This window comes from Peromyscus californicus, unplaced genomic scaffold (assembly GCF_007827085.1).
Source record: "Peromyscus californicus insignis strain IS unplaced genomic scaffold, ASM782708v3 Scaffold_16__1_contigs__length_79575227, whole genome shotgun sequence".
NCBI classification, from domain to species: domain Eukaryota; kingdom Metazoa; phylum Chordata; class Mammalia; order Rodentia; family Cricetidae; genus Peromyscus; species Peromyscus californicus.
This window is the reverse complement of record NW_026294458.1, coordinates 1,578,002-1,600,043: the sequence shown is the minus strand read 5'-3', so window position 1 is coordinate 1,600,043 and position 22,042 is coordinate 1,578,002. Positions and strand designations below refer to the sequence as shown.

The 22,042-nt window shown below is 39.3% G+C and overlaps 2 protein-coding genes across 3 annotated transcripts in view; one reads left to right on the top strand and one right to left on the bottom strand.

Moving 5' to 3' along the window:
• The window catches only part of Prkdc (protein kinase, DNA-activated, catalytic subunit), a 237,871-nt gene that overhangs the window by 195,284 nt on the left and 20,545 nt on the right, over window positions 1–22,042 (bottom strand). For both annotated transcript variants that reach the window (XM_052739941.1, XM_052739943.1), the window contains 9 exons: window positions 19,423–19,591; window positions 17,869–17,918; window positions 16,592–16,717; window positions 14,341–14,493; window positions 12,087–12,199; window positions 11,585–11,744; window positions 9,112–9,195; window positions 7,481–7,600; window positions 6,720–6,879 (listed from right to left, as the gene is read on the bottom strand). In XM_052739941.1, the coding sequence (XP_052595901.1) occupies window positions 6,720–6,879; window positions 7,481–7,600; window positions 9,112–9,195; window positions 11,585–11,744; window positions 12,087–12,199; window positions 14,341–14,493; window positions 16,592–16,717; window positions 17,869–17,918; window positions 19,423–19,591 (1,135 nt within the window). The remainder of the gene's footprint in view (window positions 1–6,719; window positions 6,880–7,480; window positions 7,601–9,111; window positions 9,196–11,584; window positions 11,745–12,086; window positions 12,200–14,340; window positions 14,494–16,591; window positions 16,718–17,868; window positions 17,919–19,422; window positions 19,592–22,042) is intronic.
• Window positions 19,602–22,040, top strand: LOC128111717 (short transmembrane mitochondrial protein 1-like). The gene has a single exon (XM_052739946.1). The coding sequence runs from the start codon at window positions 20,884–20,886 to the stop codon at window positions 21,004–21,006; it is 123 nt and encodes a 40-aa protein (XP_052595906.1). The 5' UTR covers window positions 19,602–20,883; the 3' UTR covers window positions 21,007–22,040.

Here is a 22,042-nt window from a genome sequence, read left to right as displayed (position 1 = left end):
CTGGCAGACCTTCCAAAAGCTGTCCTTAAGCCAACAATCATTAAAAAAAAAAAAAAAAAATTCAGGACACAGAATAAAATCCATCTCTTGTTCCCCAGACCTCCCCGACTAAAACTTAAGCATCTGGAGAGCAAGGCTCCTGACCTCACAGGCAAAAGAGTCATCTGTGGCATTTAAGGTGTGCCAGGAAAGAGATAAAAGCTCAAAAATAAAATTGCCAAGTGCCGGCACTCGCTGACTCCCAAAAGCTGTTGGGTCCCTGTTTTAAGTGAGGAAAAAGGCCATGGGCTAGCAAATGCTCTGCCAGGCCATCAACAGCCTTGTTAAAAGTGCCACCTAGAAAGACAACCAGTCAGCTGACCACTCCCAGGCGCCAAGACTCATGGGTACATCAAGCTAAGACCTCCAGCAGACCTAGGCTTGGCTACAGACATGGCAGGGAACCCAGAACACAGCAGGGAAGTGACCCGTTTCTTTCCTTCTGGACACCAGAGCCACTGACATGGTCCTGGGAGTTTTGGGATGTCACCTCTCCTTTCTCTATTGTCAGGTACAGAGGACAGCCTTACCACCTCACCAGATTTAACTGCACTTTCAGAGTCACTTAATGAAAAAAGATTTCCAGCTAAGAGCTCATTGTCTCACTCCAGATCCACTGCCTGTGTTTCTCATGTGCATACAGACATGGCCCTGATCTTTGCCTTGTCCCTAATTCAAAAAAGTAAGTTCTCATGCACCACAAGCTTTTCTCTTCCCAGTTCCCTGTTCTAACTCACTGTTCAGATAATGGTACAGGACCACCACAGAGTCAGAGTCCAGAGATCATCAAGTAAGAAACTGTAACAACTAAAAGGTATTTACACCCCCAGACCCAAAAGTGTCTGGGCACTACAAAAAAAGACTTTAATGTAAACATCTATTACTGTGAGATGCTTTTAACAACTGATCACCTGTCTCCTGGATGCCGAACTAGTAAAGGAAACAGGTGCCTTAAATAATCTGTCTCTGATAAAGCTTAACATGTTTTAAAATCCATCTGGACAGGCCGGATATACCAACATAAAATAATAATGATTCTTTTCTCTCTAAGCTTTTTTTCTATGTCACCAGCATCTTGTCAGATAGAAGGTTCCCAGACACAGCCAAGAGAGATACATGTCTCCAGAGCAAATGGATGGCAGACAGCATCCCACAACGCCTGTCTACCTCAGAAGACTCCCCTTCCCCATTCCTCCAAGAGCCTACCAACATACAATAGTCAGCTGGAAGCAGTTTTTGAAAGAAACGATGCCCCTATTCTCATCTACCTGCTTTTTTTTTTTTTTTATAATAAGCGAAAGTCTGGAATGTAAGGATTATGTCCTTAATTACATCACCAGCCTGCGACAGCGTCCCAACCTAAAAAGTGAGCATGCTCTTTCTGTGACCTCTCTTTTTCCACACTGTCTCCTTCCGTACTCCCCGCTCCTTCCTCCCTCCCTCCCTCCCTCTCTCTCTCTCTCTCTCTCTCTCTCTCTCTCTCTCTCTCTCTCTCTCTCTCACACACACACACACACACACACACACACACCCTCTCTCTCAATAAAGCTCTAGAAAGGTAACTATGACTCCTGACTCTTCTGTCACCGATACATCCAGCACTCTCCCCTGTCGGCATGGCTGCTGTGGGCAGCGGTCAGCCACGAGCGCCGCCGCTTAACCAACACAGTTCCTATCTGTTCCTAGCTAAGAGACATGCCGTGCTAATTAAAGATTCCATTTGTAATCAAGAATAAGCTCTTGGTCTGATGTAAACTGACTGTAACCCCCATTCATTTGATGTGTATTCTTGCTTTCGGTAAGTATCCTTGCCTTTATTCCTCCCCTTTTATTGTAACCTTTTAACAACAGATACCTGCCAAGTGCCCTCACCCCTTGTGAATACCTCACTTCTCCTATAAAAGGGACTTGGAGAGGCCAGTGGGAGCTGCTCTTAAAAACCACGGACTTGGAGGCAGCCAGCAGGCCAGGCTTGGGTACCCCTAAATACAGTTTGCTTTAATTTAGACAGTTGTGGACTTGGTCCTTTCTTTCATGAGAATTTTGGGATTAACAATCACAAAAATTCTACTAAAAAATTCGTAGAAACATAAACAAATCCAGCATTGTGATAGAATATAGAATAAACTTGCACAAATAAATAGCTTTTCTATACACCAACAACAGTCGTACTGAGATCACAGACATATTCCCATTCACAATAGCCTTAAAAAATAAAATAAGGGACTGGAGAGATGGCTCAGAGGTTAAAAGTAGTGGCTGCTTTTCCAGAGGTCCTGAGTTCAATTCCCAGTAACCACATGGTAGCTCACAACCATCTGGAGTTAGATTTGGTGCCCTCTTCTGGCCTGCATACATGCAGGAAGAACATTTGTATACATAATAAAGAAATCTTTAAAAAAAAAATAAAATATTGCTGGGCAGTGATAGCACATGCCTTTAATCCTAGCACTCTGGAGGCAGAGGCATTCAGATAGCTGTGAGTTCGAGGCCAGCCTGGTCTACAAAGAAGCATTCACGGACAGCCAGGACTGTTACACAAAGAAGACCTATCTCGAAAAATCCCCCCCCAAAATAAATAAAATAATAATAATTAATAATAATAAAATAATCTAGGAATAAACCTAACCAAGGAAGTGAGAGACCTCTACAATGAAAACTTTAAATGTCTGAATAAAGAGAGAAAGACAGTAAGAAATGTAAAGACTTTTATGCTATGAATTGTTAGAATCAACACTGTAAAAATGATCATTCTACCAAAAGCTAGTTACAAATTCAAAGCATTCCCAGTGAAAATTTCCATCTCATTCCTCATGGAAACAGAAAAACCAATCCTAAAATTCAAATGGAAGCACAAAAGACCCTGGATAGCCACAACAATCCTGGGGGGGGGGGGGGGGGGATGGGGGATGCTAAAGGGATTACATTTCCAGACCTTAAGATATATCACAGAGTCATAGTAATAAAAACAATACGGTATTGGCTCAAAAACAGACATGTAGACCAACATAACAAAATGGAAGATCCAAACATGAGCACACATAATTTCAACCACTTAATATTTGATTGACAAAGACACCAAAAACATACTCTGGAGAAAAGAAAACATCTTCAAACTATGGCACTGGAAAAACTGGATTCCACAAGCAGAATAATAAAATTAGACCCATATCTATCACCTTGCTCCAAAACTTAACTCCAAATGGATCAAAGACCTAAACACGTAATCTGAAACTGCTAGAGGAAAACATAGGCTGTGCTCTACAAGATACAGGTGTAGGGGAGGACTTCCTGAATAAAACTCCATGTGCAAGCCCAGTGGTGGTAGCACACACCTTTAGTCCCAGCCCTCAGGAGGCAGAGGCAGGCGAATCTCTGTGAGTTCAAGGCCAGCCTGGTCAACAGAGCAAGATCCACGACAGGCATCAAAGCTACACAGAGAAACCCTGTCACAAAAAAACAAAAAAAGCAAAAAAAAATCCATTTGCCCAAGAATTAAGGTGAACAAGTGACAAGTGGGGCTTCAGGAAACTAAATAGCTTCTGAACAGCTAAAGAAAGTGTCAGCCAGGTGAAGAGGAAGCCCACTGAATGGGAGAAAGAATCTTTGCCAGCTGACAAAGGATTAATACATCTGACAGAGGACTAATATCCAGAATAAATAAAGAACTCAAAAAAAAAAAAAAGTCAAAAAACAAATGACTTACTGGAAAATAGACCTAAATAGGGGGTTCTCAAAAAGAGGGTGAAAATAGCTCAAAAAAAAAGCTCAAAAAAAGTATTCGCCAAAGCCAGCAATTAGAAATATAAATCAAAACAAGTGTGATATTTCATCTTGCTCCAGTCAGAACGGCAAAGATCAACGCAACAGTGAACAACAATGCTAGAAGGGGTGGGGAAAAGGGAATCCTCACTGTTAGCATTCAGACCCTGCTGTGGACATCGTTCTGTATAAATAAAACACTGATTGGCCAGTGGCCAGGCAGGAAGTATAGGCAGGACAACGAGAGAGGAGAATTCTGGGAAGTGGAAGGTTAAGTGGGAGAGAGACTGCCAGCCGCCACCATGACAAGCAGCATGTGAAGATGCCGGTAAGCCACGAGTCATGTGGCAAGGTATAGATTTATAGAAATGGATTAATTTAAGATATAAGAACAGTTAGCAAGAAGCCTGCCAGGGCCATACAGTTTGTAAGCAATATAAGTCTCTGTGTTTACTTGGTTGGGTCTGAGCGGCTATGGGACTGGCGGGTGAGAGAGATTTGTCCTGACTGTGGGCAAGGCAGGAAAACTCAAGCTACAAGACCCACTTCTTGGAATCCTGGACAATAAGCAGATAATACCTGGCATGCCCTGCGTTCTGTTCCCTTTAAGAAAGGACTCCTCCTGCTTCACTCTTTCTTTCTCTTCCCCCTTTTCACCAGAGGTAGCAGGCACCCCTCTCTCTCTCCTCTCTCCCTTTAATAATAAAACTCTGCACTGAGCACTGTATGCATGCCATCTCTGTCTCTCACCCACCGTGGGGCACCTTGGCTCCACCCACCAAGGCTTCTCTCTTGCCATATCATTACACTCATTCTCTCTTGCTGGGATTGCAAATTGGAGCAGTTAGGATGGAAATCATAACTGTGGGGAATTCTCAAAAACTAAAAATAAATTTACCATATGGCCCAGTTATATCACTCATTGGCATATGCCCAAAGGACTTTAATATTCTACACATGGTCAGCCATGTTCATTGCTTCTCTATTCACAATAGCTAGGAAACTGAAACAACGTAAATGTCCTTCAACCAACAAAAGCATAATAAAAATGTGGTACTTAAACAGGAATACTATTCAGCTGTAAAGAGAAACACAATTGCAAATTTTGCAGAGAAATAGAACTAGAAAAAGGAGGTAGGTAAAATAACAATAAGAATGTCTGGAAAAGCCACAAGGAATTATACTATTAACTACCTAAAAAAAAAAAAAAAAAAAAAAAACCTATAATACATATAATTTTGTGTATAAATCTACATATGTGGTTTTAATGAACTTTTCTCATCTGGGCTGACCATGTTCCCTCTAAGAGCCAAAGACCACCTAACAAAACTTGTAACACCAGATCCAAGAAGCCCTCTTTGGAGCTGTTGGTCAAGGCTGTCCAAAAGACTCCCAAAACATGCAGTCTATTGTTCCCCTTGGCTACTCAACACCTAGAGGTAGAAGGTAAGTCCCTATTGCTAAACACATTATATACTTCAGAAAGAGGGCCCAGAGACTCCTGAGCTGGAACTGACCTTAAAGTCCTCTCCCTGAGGACTAGCTTTCATGGTACCAGAAGGCACCATTCAGGTTTTCAAAGGAAGAAGGCAATCAACAGTCTTCCCCAGCTATGATGCTTATGAACCACATCAGTAACCAGCATGGCATGACAACCCCTTGGCACACATACCTTGGAGGTAACCAATAGCTTTTCTAATTGGACTTAAGACCCTCTCAACAAAAGGGATACCATGTCTGGTACCATAAACCAGCTAAAAAAATCAGTGCCAGTGAAGTCAATGTTACTGGAGGAGAATCCTAAAACCACTAATTTACTAAACCATCATAGTCCTTAACAACAAATTATAAACATTTGTCCTTATACTAAGTGTAGTCTTCAACCTTCATCAAAGAAACTTGTGTTTGCAATAGACAGACTACTACAGAAAACCACAATCAATCATAATGCAGAATTTTGGGGCCCAGTCCCAATGGATACATCTACAAAGCACTACCACACCTAGGGTCAAGGAACACTATGGAAGAGAGGGCAGATATGATGTCTCCTACCAATATCAGAAGCTACACCCATAAAGACTTTACTAACATGACTGGCCTAACAGTAGCTGAACAAGGATTACGCCAATGAACATGCCAAACTGAACAGAGAAAAGCGCACATGGCCTCAACCATACAGAAAGAACTACATGCAACTGAGGAAAGCCGGGAGAGGGAGAGGTGGTCTTCCTAAGGAATAGCACACTTGTGTGATATTTTGTTTGTGTTCTGACAAATAAAGCTAACCTGGAGATCAGAGGATGGTGCTAGCCACTAGTCAAGCATAGAGGTCTGGAGGTCTGTTCAGACAGGAGACAGGAAGTGATAAGGCTGGGCAGAGACAGGAGTGATAAGGTGGGACAGAGACAGAGAGGTGGCTGCTCTTCTGCTTCTCTGATTTTTCAGCTTTTACCCCAATATCTGACTCCTGGTTTTTATTGATAAGAATAATTAGGATAACGCTTCAGCACACCAATTAGTTGTCCAGTGTAAATGGTCAGCCATGATAACATATTTACAAGTAATATTATATGGACAACAGATTATATTTAGGAATATACAAGTATACACATATACATATATGCATGCAATAACAGTGAAAAAACAGGTCTTGCATTTGAAGGGGCATATCGGAGGATTTGAGGAAAGGAAAGGAAGAAATCTTGTATTTAAATTATAACCTCCAAAAAAAAAAACCCTTCAGTTTCCAAAATATTAACAAATTCTGAGACATGATAACTTAAAAGAAAAACCAATCAAATACATTTTGAATATTCTATGTTGAAACTTTACAAGTTGGAAAAAATACTTATAGTCCAATTTTATTATCACACTGCAATTTTATTTATGATACTCATCCCAAGTTCTGTAAAACTTACCAGATAAGATTGAAGTTTTCAGGTATCCATCAAGGCAGGGGAGAAAGTCTTTGTAGTAAGGCTGCATTATAGACTTATCAATGTGAACTGACCATTCTTCGAGGGCATCCAGACCTACTTTTGCCAGAGGCATATGGCTCAGGCCCAGCTTGAAAGCCATCTATATGTCAATACAAACAAGGAAAATTAAAGCAGGAATTTAATACATACAGAAACAAAAACCATCAATTATTTTATGGTTTCTTTTTTTTTTTTTAAGATTTTATGTATTTATTATGTATATAGTGCTCTGTCTGCATTTTGCCTGCAGGTCAGAAGAGGGCATCAGATCTTATCATAGATGGTTTTGAGCCACCATGTGGTTGCTGGGAATTGAACTCAGGACCTCTGGAAGAGCAGTCAATGTTCTTAACCTCTGAGCCATCACTCTAGCCCTATTTTACAGTTTCTAATTGATATGCTTCTATTGTTAGCCCCTAGAAACTGCTAAAGGTTGTAAATAGGCATAGTTTAAAACACCAGAGGAAAACTAGGGACAGTGGTCCATGGCTGGGGATTTACTGCAGGTTTTTAGCACATGCAAGACCTAATCCTCAGCACAATTTGTAAAGGAGCAGAGCTACCTCTGGTATTCAAAGCCTCCCAGCTAGGAAGTGTTCAGAGGCTGCTGGGTGAGCCCCTGCTTTAATCTTGATACTTCCATGTCTTCTAGTAAACAAATTGGTGATAAAAGTAAGGTTATATTGAAGAAAATCACCTACTTGCAATGCAGGAACATAGGCTCTAACATCAAGTTCAATGATGTCATGTGGCAACGACAGAACAAAGGTTAAACAGGAGGCCAGTAGTTCATCTTTGTACTGCTTCATTTTAACTGATACCTTAACAAGAAAGAACACACAAACAAGTTGTGTATCTGAATATAGCTTACATTTAGGAAATTAATATTCATCCTCTTCTAAAATGTGAAAAACAAGCATGCAAAGCATGCAGTCTTTATTTGTTATGAATACAAATAATTCTCAGAAAAGGTTTATTTGTTTTAAGTACTTACTCCCCTTTATATAAAAAGCTAAGGGATGCCGGGGCGGTGGTGGCACACACGCCTTTAATCCCAGCACTCGGGATGGCAGAGCCAGGCGGATCTCTGTGAGTTCGAGGCCAGCCTGGGTCTCCAAAGCGAGTTCCAGGAAAGGCGCAAAGCTACACAGAGAAACCCCTGTCTCGAAAAACCAAAAAAAAAAAAAAAAAAAAAGCTAAGGGAAGGAGTGAGGTATGATCAATGTACATTATAGGTAGACAGAAAAATGTCATAATGAAAGCCCTTATTATGAAACAATTATTCATTAATATAGGGCAATAACAACTATATTTGAGTTGTCATCACTCAGCTGAATTATTTTCCAAGAATTCAAGAGACTTTTAAAACAGCAATTTCTTGGTAAGTTTTTAAAAGACCTTTCTACCAAGACAAACCTGCCATCCCAACACTTGCCTACCTGAGGAGACATAAGGTCAAGGACAGCCTTGGCTACATTTCAAGACCCTGTCACAAAAAGTAACCAGAAGGATCCTCACAAGCAAAAGCACTTGCCATCAAGTGTGACAATGTGAGTTTGACACCCCAGGACACACAGGGTGGAAGAAAATGGGCTTTGGTAGGTTGTTCTCTGACCTCCACACATCACATAATAAGTAAACACACAAAAAAAAAAATAATCCAAAGCCCATCAATCAAGAATATAAACCAAAACCTCACTACCAATCTGAATTTAAAAAATCAATATTCAGGGCCAGTAATATGGCTCAGTTAAGGATGCTTGCCACCAAGACTTGATGAAAGATGACCTGAGTTTGCAATCCAGAGTGAAAGGAGAGGACCAACTCCTGCAATTTATCATCTAACATCCTTACGTGTACCATGACATACATAAATAAATGTATTCTATCAAAAAAAAGGGGGGGGAGGCCCAATGGCACCCACCTTTGATCCTAGCACTCAGGAGGCAGAGGCAAGCAGAGCAATGGAATTCAAGGATAACCTGGTCTACATAGTGAGTTCCAGGCCAGCTAAGGCTACATAATGAGACCGTCTCAAACAAACAAGCAAACAAACAAAACTCAAAATAATTATAAATAACTATATCACTGACAATCACTAGATTTCTTCACTATACATTCATTTAAGAATATCCTGGCCGGGCAGTGATGGCTCACGCCTTTAATCCTAGCACTCGGGCGGCAGAGCCAGGCGGATCTCTGTGAGTTCGAGGCCAGTCTGGTCTACAGAGCGAGATCCAGAACAGGCACCAAAGCAACACAGAGAAACTCTGTCTTGAAAAAAAAAAAAGAATATCCTGTAATACATTAAGACAGACTACTTAAATATTACCTCTTTGCCAAATTTAGCAAATAAAGCAAAGCAAGAATCCTTTTCTGGATCTTCAGAATGCTTCACACTCTTTGGGCAAACTCTCTGTTGAATAAAGTAGCAAATTAGTATGTCAAGCAAGAATCAAGCACTTCTACACCTTTATCTGCCAGTTCTTAATCTTTGCCCAGAGGATGAATGCATTTCATGTTCCCACATGTTTCAAGGGTGTATCCCAGCAGATGCCCAGTAGAAACAGAGCAGGGGAGAAGGTAGATGACTGTCCAAAAGCCATAGGTAAAGGCTAACTCCATCCTTTTGTCATCTTCCCGTGAAAAAATACATGTTGGCTGCACCCCAGGCTTCTCAGCTGTACAAATTAAGTCATTCCCAAACTTCATAGCACCAAGTCAACTGAAGGGTTTGTAACACAGATGTCTGGAGCCTGAAGGACCTCTGATTAGCTAAGTCTTGAGAAAATATGAGACCTCTAGAGTAACACTTTGGTGACAGGATGACTTTGAATTAGAAGACTCTTAAAAATGTGCTTAAAAATCAGAGTAGAAGCTGGGCACTTGAAAGGCAGATGCAGGTGGATCTCTGTGATTTTGAGGCCAGCCTGGTCTACACAGAAGTTCCAGGACAGCCAGGGCTATTAACAAAGAGAAACCCTGTCTAGAAACACACACACACACACACACACACACACACACAAAGCAGAGTAGAAAATGCTACTAACTTTTTGAGTCTTCTTATTGACATTCACATATTAGTTGTATAATTCTTAAAATTAGACTTTAAAACTACATACGCCATAAACATATATTTTATAAGCACCCTATACACACAAGAGGTTTAAAACAAACACAAGAATTGTTCCAGTCCCTAAAAAATACTTACCTCGGCCCTGGGACACAGCCACTTCCCGGGAAACCTCACCCAACTCTGCCCCAGTTGCTGGCCAGCTGGGAAAACTCCCCGCAGCTAGGCTCCCCCACCAAAACCCACCATTGGACCCTGCAATCTACAAGACCCACTCCTTACCCTAATACCCATCTGCTTGCGACCCTGGTAACTTCATGAGACAAGGAATCCATCAGTTCCCATCAGACCAAGAGCTCTCATTAGACCAAGAGTGGCTTCCTAAGACACAGAATCTGCCAGCTCTGACTGGACCAGGAGCCCTGATAAGACCAAGAGTGAATCCCTGAGTCACAGAATCAGCTAGCTTTGACTGGGACAAGAGCAGCTCTCTGAGATACAGAATCTGCTAGCTCTAATTAGACCAAGAGCTAAGATGAGACCCAGAGAGGGCCCCTGAGACACAGACATAGCAAACACAGACTGGACCAATAGCAGCTGGCTCAGACACAGGCCCTTCTTGCACCTACTGGAGGAAGAGATAAGTAGACGTCAGTGCAAAAACACATACAACATAAAGAGCAATATGGCAACACCAGAACCTAGCCCTTCTACAACAGCAAGACCTGAACATCACAATGTAGAAGCAGAAGAAAGTGACCTTAAAAATAACTTCCAAAAAAAAAAAAAAACAAAAAAAACAAAAACAGTGGCCGGGCGGTGGTGGCGCACGCCTTTAATCCCAGCACTCGGGAGGCAGAGCCAGGCGGATCTCTGTGAGTTCGAGGCCAGCCTGGACTACCAAGTGAGTTCCAGGAAAGGCGCAAAGCTACACAGAGAAACCCTGTCTCGAAAAACCAAAAAAAAAAAAAAAAAAATAACTTCATGAAGATGCTAGAGGCCTTTAAAGAACAAATGAAAAATTCATTTAAAGAAATTGAGGAAAAGAAAGACAAAAAATTGGAAGAAATCAATAAATCCCAAGAAAACCATGAAAAAACAATTAAACATATGAAGGAAATAGTTCAAGATCTGAAAATTGAAAGAGAAACAATGAAGAAGACACAAACAGGGGGAATGTTAGAAATAGAAAATTTGAATAAAATAACAGGAAGCACAGATGCAAGCATAACCAACAGAATATAAAAGATGGAAGACAGAATCTATAGTGCAGAGGATACAATAGAGGAAATAGTTTCATCAGTCAAAGAAAACACCAAAGCCAAAAAATTCATAACACAAAATGTCCAGGAAATCTGGGACACCATGAAAAAGCCAAACCTAAGAATAATAGGGATAGAAGAAAGCGAAGAATACCAACTCAAAGATACAGAAAATATATTCAACAAAATCATGGAAGAAGGGGACACTGGGGGGAGGGGGAGGAGGATGAGAAGGGACGAGGAGGATCTTTGATTGGTGTGTAAAATGAATGAAAAAATTTTCTTAAAAAAAAAAGACAGCCGGGCGGTGGTGGCGTACGCCTTTAATCCCAGCACTCGGGAGGCAGAGCCAGGCGGATCTCTGTGAGTTCGAGGCCAGCCTGGACTACCAAGTGAGTTCCAGGAAAGGCGCAAAACTACACAGAGAAACCCTGTCTCGAAAAACCAAAAAAAAAAAAAGACATACTTACCTCAAAATATTTTATTTTCTTGGCATTTCTCACTGTAATAGAAAGTAATTTGTAGAAACCACTGATGAGCGGCAACCGTGAAGACTGTAAAATTAACTCATATGCAAATGAGTACACCCATGGCTCAAAAAATCTTATTTGTTTCTTAGGAAGAATCTCTCTATAAAAACAAAATATTTAAGGAAGAAAATTTCATCCTATTAATTCTTACTCAGCTTTATAATTATGAGACATTAAAAATGATGGGCAATTCCATTTATAACATTTTTAGGCATTTTAACACCTTTGAGAATATGTATGCTCCTTTTTTCCTGCCTGAGGTCTTCTAACTCTAAAAAAAAAAAAAAAAAATGCAATGCTAAGTCTAAACTGCTCAAAATATTTTAAAGGTCTATAGAAACAATTTTAGATTATTTCAACTCTTTATATTATAGATCTTTTCTGTTAGTGGTAATAAAATGATACATTTTTACTCTTAAATAATTAAAATTCTACAAAATACCTGCAAAATTCCACCAGGTTAATGAAAGCTGAAAAATCTTTTGGTTTAGCAGGGTGCAAATTAGCAGCTGGATCTGAAGTTGGGATCACCCAAACACCAGTAATGCTTCCATCCTGAAAAATTGTCCCAAATGAAGAATTGTTCCTTTGAACACATCATTCAACAACAAACAACTTTCCAATGAAATTATCATATAGAACTGATTTATAAGTAAAGAATGCAGAAGTGAGAAAGAGGTAATTGAGTTCTCCAGAGTGTACATTTTAAGAATAATGGAAATTATAGAAGCAGCAAACCAAAATACACACAAGAAAGAATGGGACAAATATAAAATACAAGGTGGGGAGGGTATTGTTTTTTCATCTTAAAAGGTTTTGAGACAGAGTTTTACTCTGTAGCCCAGGCTACCCTTGAACTAATTCATATTTCTGCCTCCCAAGTGTTGGAAATCAACATATAGCCAACATAAAGGGAGTGTTATTTTTTGAAAATGATGATGACACCTTGACAGAGACAAACTTCAAAAAGGAGAAAGTATCATTAATGACTCATGAGTTTCTAATTGCTAAATAAAAGAATAATGTACAGTTATAAGGCAAATGAAAGATACTTATTTTTGGAAAATACATTTTATTTTATTTATGTGCTGAGGAATGTCTCTCTGTATGTTATGAATATATGTTGCTCCTATTGGTTAATAAATAAGGTGATTTGGCTTATAGCAAGGCAGTTTAGAGGGAGGCAGGAATTCGGAGAGAGACTGGAAGGAGAAAGGCAGCGCTGAGGAGACATCAGCCTGCCACCCAAGGAACAACATACCAGCAGACCAGTAAGCCAAGGAACACATGGTTAAACATAGATTAATAGAAATGGTTTAATTTAAGATATAAGAGCAAGTAGCAAGAAGCTTGAGCCACAGGCCATCCAGTTCATAATTAATATAAGCCTGTGTGTTTACTTGGGTCTGAGCAGCTGCAGGACAGGCGGGACACAGGCAAACTTACAGCTACATTTACATATGCATTTTTTGAGACTGGGTACTATGTAGCCAGATGACCCTCAATTTTGCTATGTAGTCCAAGCTGGCCTTAAACTCCTTATCTTTCTACTTAGTCTCCCAAGATCTGGAATTATAGGCATAAAAAGACCACACCCAGCTCATTTTTAAACATATTTTTAAGTTTGTGTTATCAAATCTGCTGTCAGATATAATTTTTGTACTCAAGTTCTAAGGTTAAACAACCAGTGAAAACAAAAACCAAGTATGGTAGTGCATACCTGTAATCCTGGCACTTTGGAGTCCAATGCAGGATTGTGAGTTAAATGTTCAGCCTAGGCTAGATAGTGAGACTCTGTCTCAAACAAAACAAAAACTACAGAGTAAGAGCCTGCAAATGACTGGGAGACCAGCTGTAACACAAGTGGCAGGTGACATCACAGAATGAGAAGTGGCTAAAGTTAACGACGACAGGCATGTTCTAAATTGTAGGGGAGCTTCTGATACAAGGTTCCAGAAAGCATCTTTAGGAAAGGTTTGTGTTATTTGTTTATGTGTGTCTTGGAGCAGGTTCTTACCCTGTAGTACATACTGACATGGAACTTGCTATAGCCCAGGATGGCAATCTTACTACCTCAGTTTTCACAGTGCCAGAATTACCAAAATGAGACACCATGTCCAGTCCAGCTTAGCTGAATAGTCTTTCTTTTTTAATTAAAATTTATTTTTACTTTTATTTATATGTGTGCATGCGTGTGTGTGTGTGTGTGTGTGTGTGTGTGTGTGTTTGTGTGTATGTATGTTTCTGTGTATGATATATTACATGTGTATGGGTGCCTGTAGAGGCCAAAAGAGGGTTCTGGATACCCTGGAGGTGGAGTCACAGGTGGTTGTGAGCCAGCTAACATAAGTGCTGGCCACATATAGGTTTGCTAAAGCAGAGTCTCATTTGGTAACCCAGGCTTGCCTTGAACTCATCATCTTCCTGCCTTAGCTTCTCAAATGTTGTTAACAGGCAAGTGGTACCACACCTGAGTAAACAAATGTTTTAACACACTAAGCATATAAATCACTTTTTGGATAATCTGTTGATAACACATTTTATACATTAGGTTATATGCAGCAGAAAAGCACCAATGGCACATAATCATTGCAAAGAAACCCATTTTCCTTTCCCCCTTAAAGATGTACTGTTGTCCTCAGCATGCAAAGAGGTATTAAAATGATCCAAAATACTTATTGAAAAGAATTTCTAACCTCATGCTCTCCAACAGTCTGTTTCTCTAGTGTAAGATCCAATTTTTCCACAATCTTCAAAACTGATCTTATAAATTCATCATAAAGTAAATGATTCAGACTTTGAAGGGAGGAATTCACAAAGAGAAATGTTTCATCTGCTAAAATAAAATCCTGTAAATAAAGAAAACTTTATAGAGTTCACAATCTCAGACTAAATAGCATTTTTTTTTCTAACTAGTATATTTTAAAAGCATTATAATGTATACTATCACAAGTATTATGATGGAAACAGTATATATATATACATATATATATATATATGTATATATATATACTGTAACTAATTTACTTAGAGTTTTAAACCTTCAAAATTTAACATATCTTTTCAAGTTATTATGACATTTTAATCAGATAGTATGACCTACCTGGTTAAGTTACAAATACTCTATACATGGAATTGAATGAGAGGATGTGGGTCAACCTTTTCAAAGCATTTCCCTCAATTAGTTTGTGTGTCTATGGATAAACACACATTGGCATAACAGCTTGCTCTTTCTCAATCTCTCCTTCCATCCCTCCATCTCAGGTCCTGGGAAGTAAATCTTGTAACTCCTAAGCAAGAACTGTTCTACCAACTCACACTCCAGCCCCCTATATGTCTGTTTTGACAGGATATCATATAGCCCAGGCTTCTGAGTCACGTGCAAACACATCTGAAATGCTGACATTATTTCACATCCAAGCTGTATGTCACTACTATATCCATCCACCTGATATACTATTTAAATCCAATAATAAAAAAGTAAGAACATATGACTTTTGATGGGATAAAAATCACCTATTGTCAAAAATTTCTTATCCTAGACTATTAATGCTTTGTTGAAGTATATATTAAAATACTAGCCACTAGAAACTAAAAAATTGTCATCTAACAATGTATTAGGCAAGAGGCATTATTCTAATACAAGTGACATAAATAACTAATGTACACCAACCCCTCAAAATTATTAAACAAACTAGATTTATCTACTCAGTAAAAAGAAGAGTGAAAGAACGTGTTTAGCATAGTCAAGGCCTTGGGTTTAATTCCCAGGAGAAAGAGAGTAGGTGGGGGAGCACAGAGAAGGGAAAGATTGAGCGAGAAATAGCTAAAGCAGGAGGGTCAGACTAAGTGAGGGAGAGAGACAAGGACCATAACCGTCTTGCTATGAGGAAGATTTTTAAAAATTAATTTGCTTTTGCAATGCTGAAGAACAAAGCCAAGATTTTGTTAGAATGTTAGACAAATGCTCTACCACAGAGTGATATCTTTAGCCCACATTTTACTTATTTCTGGTTTTACTTCTAACTGCCTTGACTTACACTATTTTAAATATGCTTTAAGATCTTTTGAAAGTTAGTAAAACAAAATTCTGAAATAAATGTCTTACACCTGTTCTTACTAGTTTTTATGTCAACTTGACATAAGCTAGGGCCATCTGGGAAGAAGGAATTGTAATTGAGAAAATGCCTCCAAAGGTCTGGCCTGTAGGCAAATCTATAGGGCATGTTCTTGATTGATAATCGATACAGTGCGAGGCCCAGATAACTGTGGGCAGTGCCACCCCTGGGTAAGTGGACCTGGATGATATAAAAAGGAGGGCTGAGTAAGCCATTAGGAGCAAGTCAGTAAGCAGCCTCCAAGACCTCTGCTTCACTTCCTGCCTCCAGGTCCCGGTCCTGACTTCCCTCTGGGATGGACTATGATATGGAAATGTCACATGAAATAAAACCTTTCCTCCCCAAGTTGCTTTTGATCATGGTGTTTTATCACAGCATAAAAATCCTGACAAAGATACCTCTATAACTATGGAGATGTTTTGTTTTGTGTTTCTGAGACATGGTGTCTTGTCTGCTTGGGTTTGTTTTGTACTGTTTTAGTGGAATCTCTTATTAAAGACGAAAAATAGTGTACTTTCATAGCTTTCAAATTATAAATTTGGTTGGAGTTGGAAGCAAGCATATCAGGAATTCAAGGTGATTTTTAGTTAAATACAAAGTTTGAGCCACATGGGACCCTCTTCCAAAAAACAAAAAAACAGGTTAGAGAGATGGCTAAATAAATAAAGGCATTTGTCCCCAAGCCTTACAACCTGAGATTGATGTCTGGGAACTACTTGGTGAAAGAACAAAACCAACTCTTAAAAGTTGTCCTCTGACTGCTACACTAATGTGTGGCAAGCTCCCGAAATAAGGAAGGGTAATAAAACTATAAATACTTAAAACTTACCATCATCTGGTCACAGCTTAAAAGATGCTGAAAAAGATCCACATAGTCTTTGGACGTGGGTACTTTCCACTTGCCCGTTCTGACTTCCCCTGAAGCCCAATGGTTATCAGACTTGGACTCAACATCCTAGAGAGGAAGACAACATCCCATTATTGATTGGTGGACATATGAAGCAGCTGCTGTCAGAACTTAATGACTTAAAAGAATTTTCTAAACTAAAATAGCAACCTGCAATAAACTGAAGAAAGTAAGACAAGAGAATAAAAGAAGACTGAAAAGGTTAAGTGAGTGACTGTAGCCAATGAACATTTTTAATACACCTACCAAACCTACTACAAATCATCCCTCTTCTTATGTGATCCAGTTTCTCATTCCATTCATGTTCCTCTAACTTCTACATACTTTTATATTGTCTCCTGGATTATAAGAGAGAACCATTCTTTCTTTGTAAAGATGTAGGTAAAGGAACAGGAAGGTGTCTCAGCAGGTACAGGAACAGGAAGGTGTCTCAGCAGGTAAAGGAACAGGAAGGTGTCTCAGCAGGTAAAGGCATTTGCTATCAAGCCTGACAACCTGAGTTCAATTCCTGGAACCCACATGGTGGAAGAAGAGAACTAAATCCTAAGTGTTCCTTGTGACCTCCACAAGCATACACACACACACACACACACACACACACAAACATTGAAAGAAAAATTTTAAAGTGTATATAACAATTTTATTCCTTAGAAGCATATTCATCATCTAATATTTCAAAAGTAAGACATGGATGGCCTGGAAATGTGGCTTAGTTGGCAGATTGCTGGCCTAGTATGCACAAAACCCTGAGGTCAATCCCCAGCACTACATAAATGTGACATACTGGTGTACACCTGTAATCCTAACACTTATGAATTATAGGAAGGAATATTGGGAATTCAAAGTGATCCTTGGCTACATATCAAGTTCAAAGTCAGCATGGGATACTGGAGATTCTGTCTCAAGAAAGGTGATGGTGGAGGTTAAAATAAAGAAAGGTTTTCTTTTCTTTTTTTTTTTTGGTTTTTCGAGACAGGGTTTCTCTGTGTAGCTTTGCGCCTTTCCTGGAACTCGCTTTGGAGACCAGGCTGGCCTCGAACTCACAGAGATCCGCCTGGCTCTGCCTCCCAAGTGCTGGGATTAAAGGCGTGCGCCACCACCGCCCGGCAAGAAAGGTTTTATATATTTACATGCTAAAACACTTGTTTCTAACATCCATTGATAATACTAGTTTTTGAAACTTTAGATTCAGAATTTACCTTTTGAAGGACCACTGGTTTAGAACATATTCTAATTAAACCTTGGTGCACTAAAAATGAAGAAAATGAAAGAATAATGAAAGAACAATCACTCAATAAAAACAGCAACCATTATCTTGCCTCTTAATTTCTGTTTGAAATTTGTTAATATCTTTAGTTTTAAATTCTGAACTATTGAGAGTCAGAAACTAAAGTGGGTATGGTAGCATACATCTATAATCCTAGCATTTGGGAAGTAGAGGCTGGACAACTGTGGAGCTCAAGGCCAGCCCAGGCTGCATAGTGATACCCTGTCTAAAAAAATAAAATAAGAATAAATTCAGAAGCCACAGATGTTTAAAGAAAAAGGCTTCTTGGTAAAAAGCCCATTGCTCAGGCCCTGGGGAAGGTTCTACTATTGTTACTTTGTTAAATGGACACATTAAAAAACTGCCTTCTATATAGTTATGCTTGTCTATGGCCACACCACTCTGAATGTACTCCATCTTGTCTAAACTATTATGCTTAGAGAAATGTCTCTCTGCAGTGGGCACCAGTTAATGCAGAGACTCAATAACCAGTCAAGGTGCTGATAATCAATGACTATTAAGTGCTCAGCCTTAAATGGGACATCTACATCATCACCACCACTACCCCAAGGCTTAGGGAACATCTTGGAAGAAGGGTGAAATGAATGTAAGGGCTAGATGTGGAAGAACGCTATAAAACGCTGTGGTCTAGACATGACATGGCCACTGCATCTACAAACTCACTGCAGCTATGGCTAGCTGAACAAAATCAAGCCAACAAGACTAGTCAGCATTGCAACAGGCTGCACCAATTGGATCCAGTGGGCTATTAACAACAAAATAAAGAGAACATGAAGGAAGTAGTGGTAAGAGGGAATTAAGGGTTCACAGGTAGAGAGGGAGGAAGAGTTGGGGATTGTGGTGGTTTGGATGAGAATGGCACCCATAGGCTCATTCATGTTTGAATTCTTGGTCCCAGTTAGTGGAACTGTGTGGGAGGGATTAGGAGGTGTGGCCCTGTTGGAGAAGGTATGTCACTGGGGGTTGGGTTTTGAGACTTCAAAGACTCTTGCCAGACCCTGTGTCTCTCTCTGACTAAACTTGTGGATCAGATGCGAGCTCTAAGATACTGGTTCAGCATCATCCCTGTCTACCTGCCTGCCCACTGCCATAATGACCATAGACTAACTCTCTGAAAATATGAATAAGCCCCCAATTAAATGCTCTTTTATAGGTAGCCTTGGTCATGGTGTTTCTTCACAGCAATAGAATAGTAACTAAGACAGGGGTACATATGATCAAGATTGTGTACATGTTTGAAATTTTCAAAAAAATAAATGAAAAATTCTGTTTAAAGAAACAATAGGTACCACTGACTCCAAATTCTAATAAAGAAAACGATTTTGATTCATCAAAATTAAAAGTTCTCTAAAAAGTACGAAGCACACAAAACATTAGGGAACCAGATTTCCTTTAAATATATCAAATAATGTGTTAAATGTTTAGCATTTACCACAGTAAGAATGAAAATAAATGGCAAACTTACCCACAGTACTAATACAATTCCAGTGAACTGGTCCTTTTTCTGCTAAGGCTAGGAAAACTTTTATTATTGCTTTACAACACACCAACTGCATTTTGGGACTATACTGAGGGAAGCTATCTATCTGTACCACCATGAGATGTTCCAGAACTGGAGTATATGCCTCAGGAACCTACCAGAAATGGAGAACAAACTCAAAATTAGAACAGGGAATAAATAAATATAAGAAAAATATATATAATGAAATTTATTAGAACTGAAGTAGTCACAGGTAAATGAAAACTGACTTGTAATCTTAGCTATCATACTTAACATTTATTATTGCAGCTACCAGAATAAATCATAATAAACTGTCTGAGTGGTATTTACAGCACACTTGTATCCTTCATTGCAATTGGAATCCTTTAGAAAAAGATAGAAAAGATAGCACCTATTTTTCCTGCTCTAGACTCAAGCTTCTCGTTTTATTTTTGTTTTTGTTTTTTTTTAAATTATCATTGTCTATAACTCTATTACAGGATGCCTAACGTACAGAGGTGGGAAAATGGCTCAGTCAATAAAGTGCATGAGGACCTGGGTTCAGATCCACAGAATACACATGACTCCAGCTTCTGAAACTGTGTGTTATAATCCAATATGGGATCATTCAATCAACTATGGGGATATATCAGAATCTGATATATCACAAGATATATTAGAATAGTAAAACATTTCCAAATATCAAGATTAAAAGTTAATTTAAAAAAAGGAAACATATAAAAAAAACAAACAAACATGGGGTATAGGCCTGGAGAGAGGTCTCACAAGTTTAAGAGCACTGGTGCCCTTTCAGAGGGAGATCCACTCCCAGCACCCACATGGCAGCTCACAACTGTCTGTAACTCCAGGTCTGAAATGGCCCTAAACATACTTCTGCTATTTTAGGCTACACAATTATGCCAAGAAACATTCTCAGCATTGGTGGTTGTAGAATCATTTATCAACTCTGAATAATACTGAAGGTACTGTACACCCTATAGCAACAAATAGTCCAGGATGTAAATTTTTATGTAAAAATAAACAAGCAATCCACCTCATTTGTATATAAATTTGTTTTAATCTTTAATAAATGATAAAATTAAATAGAAACCAAAGAATTGTTTTAGGATAAATTTAGTTACGCTATCAGAAAGTGTTTGATTTTTAGAACTATTTAATATACCCAGGATTGTAGCAAAATTTCCCTCATAAAAAGGATTCATGAGTGGAAAACAGTTTTAGTAATCCTGCTTTAGATAGCAACAACAAAAATCTCTTGACACAAATGCTAAATAAAATGTTGTGGGGATCACAGAGGAACCTACACTAAATAAACCAACATAGGACTCAAAATTCCTTGTTCTGTCCTTCTGTAGGAGAAGGCCCAGAGAACAGCAGAGAACGTCAAGTGTCTGTCACCCCCTCTTTGCCTCCCTGACCCAGGTCATGCTACAATTCCTGCTTGGATTTACTTTGTGCAATATAGTTGGAATGTACCTGGCTCAGAACTGTGACATGCCAAACCTACTAAACAATTTGTTATTTTGTCTTTTTTTTTTTCAGAGCTGAGGACCGAACCCAGGGTTAGGCAAGCGCTCTACCACTGAGCTAAATCCCCAACCCCTAAACCTACTAAACAATTTGAAAGCCAGGACACTCCCTAGTTCCTGGTGTCCACCAGTGCTACATTCTAAATCCACCAGTAACAATTCCTGAGAGGCCTGCCTCCTTTACAGCCTCACCCAAGCTTTTGTGTGACAGTTTTGCAGTGTTAGAGCCAATATGGGGCCAGAGTAAGAGGAATCCTTGACACTTCCAGCAGACTCACTTCTTCCTATACCTTTCTTCCAGCTACCTGGAAGGTTCTAAGATGGTAACTATGGTGTTAGCCTGCAAACACAACTTTGATTAGTAGTTGCTTACCTGTCCTTTGAGATTTCCACTAATAAGTTTTGGATAGCTGATCAGATATAAACAGCGCTGTTGCTTTCACGCTGTGGGATGGTTTTTCTGTATGCTGTGAATATGTGTTGCTACCATTGGTTAATAAAGCAGCAGCTTTGGCCTATGGCAAGACAGGTTATAGCCAGGCAGGAAATCCAAGCAAGGATACAGGGAGAAGAAAGGTGGAGCCAGGGAAGATGCCAGCTCGCTCAAGGAGCAACATGCCAACAGACCAGTAATGCCACAGCCATGTGGTAATACACAGATTAACAGAAATAGGTTAATTTAAGATAAAAGAGCGAGTTAGCAATAAGCCTGAGCCATAGACCAAAAAGCTTATAATTAATACAAGCCTCTGTGTGTTTATTTGGGACCAAACGGCTGTAGGACACAGGAAAATGTCTGGCTACAGTTTCAAGAGCTAGCAGTTACAATAGGTGCTTCTTAAATATTTGTTGCTAAAGTTTATTGTTTCAAAAATTAAAATTAGCATCTCCAAGCAAGTTTCTGGTCAATTATCCATTTATTTTATATTGTTATCAAGGAGCTCCACAGTCGATAATTTAACAAAGAAATCGTGCGCTTTTCTAAATAAAATAACAAAGATTACTTGTGGAGATGAAATTAAGTAATTACAACCATGCTCAGTGTAACCATTTCA